General features: G+C 51.0%; 1 protein-coding gene across 3 annotated transcripts in view; it reads right to left on the bottom strand.

Moving 5' to 3' along the window:
* Positions 1-236: 236 nt before the first annotated feature.
* RFT1 (RFT1 homolog) overlaps positions 237-10849 on the bottom strand; it is a 48344-nt gene continuing 37731 nt past the window's right edge. Inside the window, exons 12-15 of one of the 3 annotated variants that reach the window (XR_011462062.1) lie at positions 10449-10698; positions 9844-10130; positions 5407-5555; positions 237-3444 (exon numbers count right to left, since the gene is read on the bottom strand). Coding sequence is in view for 1 of the 3 variants with exons in the window: in XM_005896479.3 (XP_005896541.2) it covers positions 9963-10130; positions 10449-10698 (418 nt within the window). In the remaining 2 variants the exon portion in view is untranslated. Of the gene's footprint in view, positions 5556-9717; positions 10131-10448; positions 10699-10849 lie in introns of those variants that run through there. The other 2 variants (XR_011462061.1, XM_005896479.3) reach the window with 2 other exon arrangements.

Genomic DNA, 10849 nt, shown 5'->3' with positions numbered 1-10849 from the left:
GCTGCAGCATCCTTGGGCGGGTGAGGGGGGTGGCAACTCTTGACCGTAACTGCATCTCCTGGGACAGACCCACATCTCTGCCGCCATCTTACTACTGTTCCTTAACTTCCCCGAGCCTTTTCCCTCTGGGGAAGAGAGGGGCCCACAGATGGGATGGTGAGAGTGGAAAAGGGGTGATGTGGGGCTCCCCAAGCAAGGTCTCCAGGGAAAACACAGAATCCGTGATACCTGTTGAGGTTAGTCATGTTGAGAAGAACTTTATTGTATTTGCTCAGTTTTATGATTTTGTAGGGAAGAACATAAAGTATTTTTAAGAACGCAAATAATGAGATAATTAATAGTTTGACAATAATCAACAGATTATAGTAAAAAGGAAATAGGATACTACTTGGTTTAGCAGAAAACAATGTTTTTATAGTTTTAAACATGTAAACATGAATTTACCCCAAATCCTGACACTGGGAAGATGGGAAGTATGCAGAGAGCAGGCTGACTGTTCCATAAAAGGTCAATATTCTAAAGGGGAAACAATTAAGAAATAGTAACATAAGCAAATTGCTTACAAATATGAAGGGAAATGAAGAAATGACCAAAAGAACTAAAATGATGAGCCAAGGAGTGGGTAGCTTGGGAGGGGGATGCAGAACTTGCTGTTTGGGGTTATCTTTCAAAACTGTGTACATGTGTTCTTTTGATCAAAAGAAAAACTGAAAATTATAATAGGTAGAGTTTAGACAGAGGCATGTTGAGGATGGAGAGGTAGACTAAATTGTCCAGGTCACAGAATTGAGAGACAGCTTAGCAGGAATCCATGGTCAGTTCTGGAATGACCTTGTCAAGACCATGGACTCCACCTATGGGCCAGTGGCTCACCAAGTGCCCTTGAAGGCTACCCAAATGGGCCTCTAGCCTAACAGGCTGCACCCCATGCCTCTGGGCAGGGAAACAAGGCCCAAAGCCACTTCCTTGAGGAGGCCACGTCACCCCAAGGGAGGAGTGGGAGCAGACGGTAGAGGTGCCTGCCTGGGTTGTTTCACTTCCTTTCTGTTTACTGGTAGCTTTAGCTCCCAAGTTTCCCGTCCAGCCAGGCTGATTAGTCAGATTCTCCAGGGGGAGGCCTGGGGCATCGTTGATTTTCCTGACACCTGGGGAAGCGGTTACCTGTGCCTGGCACACTCCACTTGCAGCCAAGGAAGCAGTGGAGCCTGGAGTGGGCAAAGTGCAGACAAGGTCTCTGTGCCAGGATGTTCTCTACCATGTGGTTTTCAGTGCAGGGAATCCGGGGACAACTTAACTGGTACACCGTGCAGTAAAAGCAGAATAATATAGAGGGCAGTGTGAACACGGGAAAATGTATGCACCACATGCCAACTACAGAGAGGCCATGGGAGGGCATTTCTGTCTACAGGGTACTGGCTGCCCCAGGACACTTTACAAGTTAATATAAGAAATACCTGTTTAATACAATACATGAGGCTGTCATGAAATAAGATCATTTGCCATCAGGAAGAACAATACGCGGAGATATTTTAGACTGTGATGACATCTTCTCTGGTCCCGTCTGAAGGCAGCCCCAGGCTCCAGCCTCGGAGCACTCAGGCCCACCAGCTCTCCCACTCTCCACTCAGCCCCAATTTGTGGTGCATGGGGGCTTCTCCTTGGCCCCCACCACGGTCCCAGAGCAACAGTGAGTAGGGATCAGAACCTTTTGTAGATGGAGAAGAGGATCTTTCAAGAATTAGAATGGGATTTCCAGGCTCTCTGCTTCTGTTGATTATCTGGATCAACAGCTGGTCCCTAGGGCCAAAACATCATCTCCCAAGCTGCAAAGGTAACCAGAAGCCTTGCCCACATGCCTTGGGGAGCATGGCCCACAGAGGGTGATGGGAATGAAGAGGCCTGGAGCACCGGGCTCTGTGGATCAGAACCAGCATACCCAGGTCACAGCCTTTTGAAGAGGAGCAGGAAGGAGAAAGCGGAAGGCCTGATGGACTCCCCACCACTCAGATATGACCCAGACACCAAGGTCAGCAGCCTTACTCCTTACTCAAGGATCAGGGCCAGACTCAGACGAGTCTGGTGTCTCCCTGCTCTGAGTCCCAACTGTGGGCAGAACACACTTCCTTGCTTACGAAAACCCCATCTTAACAGTAGCACTCAAGACAATACCCCCTCAGACTTCCCTGGTTGTCCAGTGGTTAAGACTCTGCACGTCCACTGCAGGGGGTACAAATCTGACCCCTGGTTGAGGAACTAAGATCACATATGCCACATGGCGTGGCCAAAAAAAATAATAATAAAAAAATAAGATTAGGGACTTCCCTGGTAGTTAAGAATCTGACTGGCAATGCAGGGAACACGGCTTCCATCCCTGGTCTGGGAAGATCCCACATGCCTCGGGGCAACTAAGACAGCAAGCCACAGCTAATGAGCTCACATGCTGCAACAACGGAGGCCCCTGTGCCCTGAAGCCCCCTTGCCCCACAATAAGGAGCCACGGCAGTGAGGAGCCCATGTGCTGCAACTAGACAGCAACCTCCACGCACAGCAACCAGAGAAAGCCCGTGCACCACAGTGAAGACCAAGGCAGCCAAATAAATAGATAGTCATAATAAATAAAAAAGTTTAACAAGGGAGAAAACAGGTAAATTAAAAATAAGACAGCATCCTCTGTCCTAGGTTCTGGCCTTTCTCTTCCAGCTGCTTCCAGAAGGGGAAAGCCAGTTGGTCTGAACCTTGCATCCTTCATTACAGCCCAAAGAAGGAAAAAACAACAAGCAGGCTGATGGCAGAGGCAATGGCTGTTTTTGTTGCCTTTTCGGGGTGAGGAGGAGGAAGAACTCAAGTTTCAGATCAACTTTGATGAGTGGGTTCAAGGTGAGGACACTGGCAAATTGGAGACTGAGGCAGTGTGTGAGGGGGTGCGGGAGTGTCCTCATGGTCACCATGGCGAGGCCTAAAGCTGAGGCCAGGGGAGCCAGTGCCTTTGGCCGCCCACCCGCATGGCAGGACCAACTCGGATCCCTCTGTTTTCTTCAGAAGCTGCCGACAGCAGCTGGCCCTCCTTGGACAAAGCCACACTCTAGTCTATCACCAGGGGTCTTTTTTCTTTCTGCTTTAATCTGAAGCTGCAGGGAAATTTTAAACTACCAGCTGAGGCAATTTCTGAAATTGCTGAAAATCATTTAATAGGCTTTGCAAGCATCCCCTCTTACCAGGGGGGTGGGAGGGGCATGGGGCAGTTCAGGCTGAGCCTGAAAGAGGGCATTTGCTGGGCTCTCCCTGGAAACGATAGCTCTGCTTCCCCCAGCTGGGCCGCCGGAGCTTGGCTGGGAGTCAGAAGACCTCGGGCGGTCTCCCTGACCCATGCCCTCACCTTCTATGCTCCTCCAGGCAAGCTTGGCTGAAAAGGAGCTTTCGTTTCCTCTTCACCTGCAGCACTGCCTTCAAGAAAAGGGGAAAGAAATGTTGCCACTGCAGGAAAAAAGATTCAACCACATACATGTCTGTGGACTGGGCTTAGGTGGGGAGGAGGGAGTAGGTAGGGGTGAAGCAAACGTTCCCAGGGGCCACAGTTCCTCTGTGTTTGGTAGATTTATAATTCCAGTCACAGAACGAATGATGGACTGGTGGGGCACACCCTGCTTGTTGCTCCTCCATCCTTTCATGGATTCCCTGCCATACCCAATGAGGTGAGTGTTCTAATGCCCATTTTTAGACCAGTAAACTGAGGCACGTAGGCATGAACTACCTTGCTCAAGGTCATGTTTGAAGTGGTGCTGGGTCCATCTCCAAGACCCTTTCTGGAACCCCCACACAACCTGCCTTCCTAATTCTCAGGGGAGAAGGAAAATAGGGCTGCTGAAAGAAAGAGAAAGGATTGTGACAGAGTCGACACGTGCAACTGAGCCTGACAGGGTGAGGCCCAGGAGGCAGAGAGGTGAGAAGGGGTGAAAGGCTGGAGGCCAGACAGCAGGTGCCGCGGGGCTCCAGAGCTCACCCTTAGAACCAGACAAGGCAGGAGCCAAGGAACAGGGATGGGCACGTGTTTACTAATGCCACGTGACTGGGATTTAGTGCCTTCTGGGTGTGACAGCACTGAAGAAAAGGGTTAAATCACCAGTATCTGTAATGTCCTTACTCCTTTCTTCTTTGCCAGCACAGCCATAGACAGGCCTGGAGTTGGGTCAACAGGAGCAAGGGTGGGGAGAAGAGAGCCTGGGCTGGGGTTAGAGTGGAGAGCGTCAGGGGAGGACTGGCCGAGGGCGAGGAGCAGAAGAGAAAGATGGTAGAGAGGTGGGTACACAGGACATATAGGAAGCCTTGCTATGGGCTGTTTTCTCCGAAGCTTCCAGAGCTACATTTGACTGTCCGGCCTCTGTTTTCCTTCTATCCCCTCTGTGCCATGCCAGGTGGGTTAGCGACAGATGAGGAAACCAAGGCAAAGGGAGGCAAGATCTGCCTATGGTTACAAAGTGATGGAGTGGCTGAAGTCAGCCACCTTCCCGCTCCTTGGTGATGTCACCTGAGTTCAAGGCCATCAACAGAGAGAGGACCATGGGGAAGAGACAACTGTTTCTTTGTAACACAACATAATTTGGGGCCAGATTTGTTTCTCCCTAACATCTGTTACTTATGCCAGTGGCTGTGCAAAACAATTACCTTAAATTCTTTAAGATGAGATGAAGACTGGGAAAGCGGGGGGAACTGTGGGAGAAAACGTCATGGAAGGTCAGGGAGGAGGTTTAAAACGTTCAAACTTGTGGATTTCAAACTGGACAGGGTTTCATTGTTTTAACAGAAAGAACTCCTCTTCCAAGCAAATTCTTAGGAGTAATCCCCAGTTTTCATTCCGATCAGAAGGGTGCTGCTCCAGTTGGCGTAGGAGCTGGAAGACCCCTCTGCCCTCTCAGGCGCTAGGTTATCAAAAGAGCTTAGATCTGGCCTTTGTGAACGAGTGAGGAATGGAGCCCAGAGGCTGATGGTACCTGCTATGTGCCACGGTTGGTAGAGTGAGGCTTGTTCAAGGCCACCCAGTGAGTTAGAAACGGGCAGCCAGGCTGGCGTATAACCATGGATGCGACCCCGTGGGCCGCTTAGAAAGCAAACTCTGCTCGTGTGCTTCAGAAGGCGGACATGACGCAAGCGGGCCTCCCTGGTGCTGATGCAGACGGGAGGGACCTCTGGGTGCTCCCCAAAGAGCCTGGCTCTCGGCCCTGTGTTTGCAGGGTTGCTGCAGGGAGAGCTGAGGGGAGGGGAGGTAAAGATGAGTGCCCCGCATGCTTGGGCATCTTGCCATCAGCCCCGCGTGATGTCACTCCAGGTTACAAAAGGAAAAAGGAAAAAAAGGAAAAGCCAGCAGCTCTTCCCCTCTATGCCCCACCCCCGAGCCTAACATCTGCACACCTGCAAGAACATCCTCTTGTCATTGGAGAGATGCCACTTAGGGACTCTCACAAGGCACGTCAGGAAGAAAGGAATCTTCGGCTCTAGTTCAGGAACATAAAAAAGGCGCTGTGCTAATCTGGTTTGTTCATAAAATTGTTGTCAATGCCCTGGGGGGAACAAAAAGGAAAGCTGTTTTAGCAACATTCCCTAGTTTGGTTGGGATTTGTGGAGGAAAACACCCCATTTCCCTCATAGTGACAATGTTTTGGTTCTCCTGCGTCCTCTGGCTCTCCCTGCCCGGCTGTGCCAGGCCCAGACGAGGGCACACCCAGAGACCAGGGAGAGTGAGCCGTTAACGCTGGGATTCGCAACAGGCGCCTATGGAGAGGGCCGTGGCTCCTGTGTCACCCAGAGTTGTCTCATAACTCTCCTTCTGAAAGAAGCCCTCTGGACCCCAAGTGCCACGCTCCCTGGTGTGACCTATTGTGATTTTCAGAAGGGAGTGCAGAGAAGTGAGTGAGGAGCTGTACTGAGTCACACTTTCATCGCAGACCTCCTTCTCCCCCGCCCGACACGGCTGCGTGGAGGCCACACACTATTAGTTCCACATAATTGAAAAGTGTGTCAGGATCTCTCAGACATGAACCCAAAACATGCTGCTCAGTTGTCACCTCCAACGTGACTAATGCAGTCGTGTCTTAATTAGTCACTGCTCACTGTGCTGACAGCATCAGAGCCCCGTTCCAAGGCCCCAGGTTGTGATGCAGATGAGATTAAAGGACTGAGGCTTGCCAGGTTCTCAGGTCCTGTTCCCACCAGGCGGCCCCTGCCAAGCACACTGGTCAGACCAGGGCAGCACTGTGACCGTCAGTCAACAGCAGGGAGGGAGGTAATGAGACAAGTAAATGGTGGACTAGAGGATTCCCTCGTAAGTTGGTCGTTTCGTCACAGGCCCTCAGGCAGCTCCTCCAAGGCCGAAGTGGCAACTCTGGCTGAATCACACCACCCTCTCCAGCCCCTGCCCAGTGAGAGCTGATGGAACTGGGCACCCACCTGCCCCCAGGGTGGCCCCTCTGCTGGTTCACTTATGACCCTGTGCCCACAGTAGCCACCCTATGAAGATAACCTGGGCCAGTTCCCTTTCTCCTCAGGGGCTCTGCGTTCAGAACAGAGCTTAGAGCCAAAAGGAGACTGTGGGAGAGAAGAAAGGTGGTGAAAGAGACTGCCTCATCAGTGGAAGAACGTGGAACATTGTTCTGGGTAGAAGGGAAGAGCAGTGAGTAAAATGCCAGTCCTGTCAGTCCGGGACACAGACGTCTCCATCGCAGGGCCGAGGGAACCAGCCCCTCTTTCCAAGTCGGGATCACCATCCAGTCACGTCCACCAAGGCAGGGAGAACCGTTTTGATGATGACTAAAAATGATTCACATACCTAAGGTACTTGCCCACCTTTCTTTCAAAATTTAAGAATTTTTTGTTTCGTTTTTGGAAGAAGTGATATGAAAGATCTTCACACAAATATGGAGAAAATAATTTACTCATTTTAAAATTGGAAAATTGACGTGAAACTAGCAATATGAATACACTGGTTTTTTTTTTTTTTAAAAAAAGGGCAGGAGGAAGGAGGTGCCCTGGTGAACTAGGTTGGTAAGTGGCAGCGGGTGGGGCAGAGCATACACACAGGAAACTGACATGAAACTAGCAATATATACCCAAGTTGTTGTTGTTGTTCTTGTTTTAAAAAGGCAGGAGGAAGGAGGTGCCCTGGTGAATCAGGCTGGTAAGTGGCAGGGGGTGAGGCAGAGCACACTGCCAGAGCCTGGAGTCACCACTAAAGAAGCTTTAAGTGGCACAGCAGCAGCCGCTGACGGAGGGACCTAACAGGCCAAACCCCACGTCACCAACACACATGTGGCCAGGGCAGCACAGAAAGACGAAACGCTGTCATTCTCACCATCAAAGGTTTCTGTTTCATAAATGGATGTGCTTTACAGACTTGCTTCCATGGAGAGGTAGCCTCACTTATATTTTAAGTGGTACTTAAGGCCTGAAGTGTGATTTCCCCCCCAGTTCCTTCCTGGGTAATGTGGGGCGGCTCAGCACCCTTGAAGGCCAGCCCCTCCAGACCCAGGTGCAGCTCTAGGGGGCGGGGAAGCCCCAGAGCCAGTGGCCGGTCCCAGCTGTGCTGCAGGGAGCAACCGGGTGGAGACAGAGACTATGGGCCACACGGGGCTTGCTGCCCAAGTGCTGGAGCCCAGGAGGCAGGTGTTAGTAGTGGGAAACACCCGTTTCCCAAAAGCCTGGGCTATGAGAACTCCTCTTTCTATAAATGAGGAAGCAGGCCACAGCAAAGAGCCCTGGGTGACCATCCCAGCTGGCCATCTCGCCAGAGGAGCTGGCCCTGCCTGGCGGCCAGCCTGGTGCTGACAGCACCACCTGGCTGGCTGTTTGGGGACGAGATGAGATGCGCCCTCGCTGTCAGATGCAGAGCTTCTCCGGGCAGAAAAGCAGAGTGGGAGCTGTGGAACTCACACTCCTAAGGAGCTAGGGAGCCAGTGATGCTACTCAGGCAAAGGTGGCTTTCTTCCTAGAGCTGGGCACAGATGCTGTGAACATGAGCAGAACTGGCCCTGGGCCCTGACTCGGGTGAGGATGACAGGGTAAGCCCCACCCCAGAGACGCAGATGCCAAAGGTCTGGAGGGGTCCTGGAAACCTACATTTCTGACTTGCAATCCAGGAGATTCTGAGGCAGGTGGTGTGAGGCCCACACTTCAAGTCTGGGGTTAAGTGGGATGGGGTCCTAGCAGAGAGAGGGGTGGTCAACCAGAAATTGTGAGGGCTGGAGGCTCATGTCTGTGTGTTCTAGAGAGCAAAGAAGTATTTGAGAGGGAGGGCTGCCTTCTCTATGCGCCACCTACCCTACCCCGTGGAGCAATCAGTCCTTCTGAGCTGGGCTGACCCTGCCTGACAACACAGGACCAGCCCCACGCTTCTGGAGGGCCTCTGACTGCTCAGTGACACCTTGCATTTAGCTACTGTCCCTGCAATTAATATAAAGCATTCTCTCTTTGACTAGATACACAGGTGTCCAAGTAACTGGATCCTAGTCTCAGGGTATCTTTATCCTTGGCCTCTTGGCACTGGCTCTGGACCAGTGGATTTATTTTTACTTAACTAAAAACTTTTTTTTTTAAATAAGTGGTTTATTTTGTATTGAAGTATAGCCAATTAACAATGCTGTGATAGTTTCAGGTGGCGAATGAAGAGACTAAGCCATGCCTATAATGTGTCCATTCTCCCTGGGTCACTGCATTTAAATTTGTGCACTTCAGGTAAACCACCATCTGATACCAGTTGCCCTGTTCTCTGGGTGTAAACACAGAAGGTTTGGGGACATCAGGGCTAGGTGATTATTAACTATCATCACCCAAGATATAGTTTGCGCATGGAGCTCCAAAGGCCATTACATCTAATTAATACATTAATGACATCAATTAATATATTAACAAGAAAAATGCCTTGCTGCCTGATAACAACGCCTGGTGACCTCACCTGCTGGGTACAGGGCCCAGAGGCAAGCCTTCACCTGGGCTCACTGTGGCCTGGAGGACCAGACCTGCAGGCCTGCCAGTCTTGTCCTGGAATTCAGGTGCACTGACCAGGGCCAGAAGTAAGGGGTCAGTGGGAAAGGGGCGTGATTCAGTGATACCTGCCATATAGAATTTACCTTATTTTATTCGAATGGAAGAAAGACACCTCTACTCAACTCTAGCTGTCACCTGTACAACCTCCTCATGAGAACTTACAGCCAACTGCAAAGTGGGCTTCCCTTCTGGGAACAAGATAGCTCACGAAGGATCACAGTGTCCTTTCTCCAGTGACCAGACCAGAGATGAGCTGGCTTGCCCCTGCTGTGACGGGAAGGCATGAGGTAGCCTTTGCAGGGACAGCCGTGAAGGGGACAGATGCTGACTCCGCCTGGCTAACTGCGGGAAATGTGATCTGAAAGCCTCTGTGTCTTCATTTCTTGGACTTCCCATTAACATTTCTCCTTCTCTAAAAATCCAGGTCACAGTGGGGAAAGCCACAACTCTGGGAGCAACTTTGTTGTATAACATCACAAAACACCACGTCTCCTTCATGCTTTTATAGCACATGATAAATACTCCTGTGGAGGGTCAAGTGGCTCTATCTGTCCTTCTGAGCTAGATGATTATTAACAGCTGACACCCAAGATAGAACATGTGGGACACAGAGTTCCTAAGGTCAATCACACCCAAGAGGAATTAATACATTACTCAAAAAGAAAAATGCCAATTACAACAAAATGGTGAAAAAAATAATTGTATCGATTTTAAAAGAATTTTTTGGTCTTCCCTTAAAAAGGGAACCCCTTGCTATCTGAAACCGCAAATGGATGGTAAGTGGTCTGGTGGATCGCTCTGACGACTCACCTGCCTGGGTTGGTCTCACTGCACTGCAGACCCCTGGCCTGGCTCTCCTCCACGGAACACATGTTCCGCTCACAAGACCGCCCCACAGCTGGTCCAGGCGCCACAGGGCTTCCGCAAGGTCATGTCATTTTGTTAGCGAGTCTGGGCACGCCTAACTGAGTCCTAAGAAAGTGAATCAGCTTGGTTTCTGTGAGGAATGCTGTCCCGAGGGTCACTCCCAGACAGAGGGCCCCCACAGCGATGTGTGCCAGCCGGGCTAGCCAGCCCCGTTCACAGCAGAGGAACACCTGTGGAAAGAAACCATCGTCAGTCCCTGGCCCTCCAGCCATACCACCTTCCTTTGGGGCAAGCCAGGGAGAGTGGGACTCTACTGCTCCAGCTTCGAATCAGGAAAAGCTGTGACAGCCATGGACTAGGGTCTACTCTGTGCCCACAGGTACCACTGCTCAGTCATTTCACAAGATGCTGGCCTGAAGCTTAGGGGAAGGGGCACGAGGAAGCAAGTACTTGTTCAGCTGTGGGCAGAACAGGAAGGGGATGTCTGGAACAAGGGAGACTGGACAGACTGCAAAAGCATGTGGTGTGAAGGCTATGGGGAGTCTCACCTCTGAAACAGCAGTAATGCCACCACTGAGGGCAAATGTCCCAAGGAGGACTGGTGACAGGAACAGGCCATCCAGAGGCCTGTGGGGGCTCTTCCGGTAGTAGCGGTAGATGAAGTAAAGGCTCTGCATGATCCGAATGCCCATGTTGAAGCAGTTGGCCAAGATGAAGCCCACGCTGCCACACCAACGGGTCAGGACATAAGATAACATCAGGAAGGAAGACGACAGGGCCAGCATTGTAAAATTGTACCTGGGGAGAAGAAGACAGGCAAAGCAGGGCAGTGGGTACCTCATCCCAAGGCAGGGCTGCTGCAAAGAAAGGGGCTGTGAACATGAATTCACCTCTGAGATCCCATGATCCAGGTGATTTTTACATCAAATGCTAAGTGGATAACATGGAA

Source organism: Bos mutus, chromosome 22 (genome assembly GCF_027580195.1).
Source record: "Bos mutus isolate GX-2022 chromosome 22, NWIPB_WYAK_1.1, whole genome shotgun sequence".
NCBI lineage: Eukaryota > Metazoa > Chordata > Mammalia > Artiodactyla > Bovidae > Bos > Bos mutus.
This window is presented reverse-complemented; position numbering and strand designations above follow the sequence as displayed.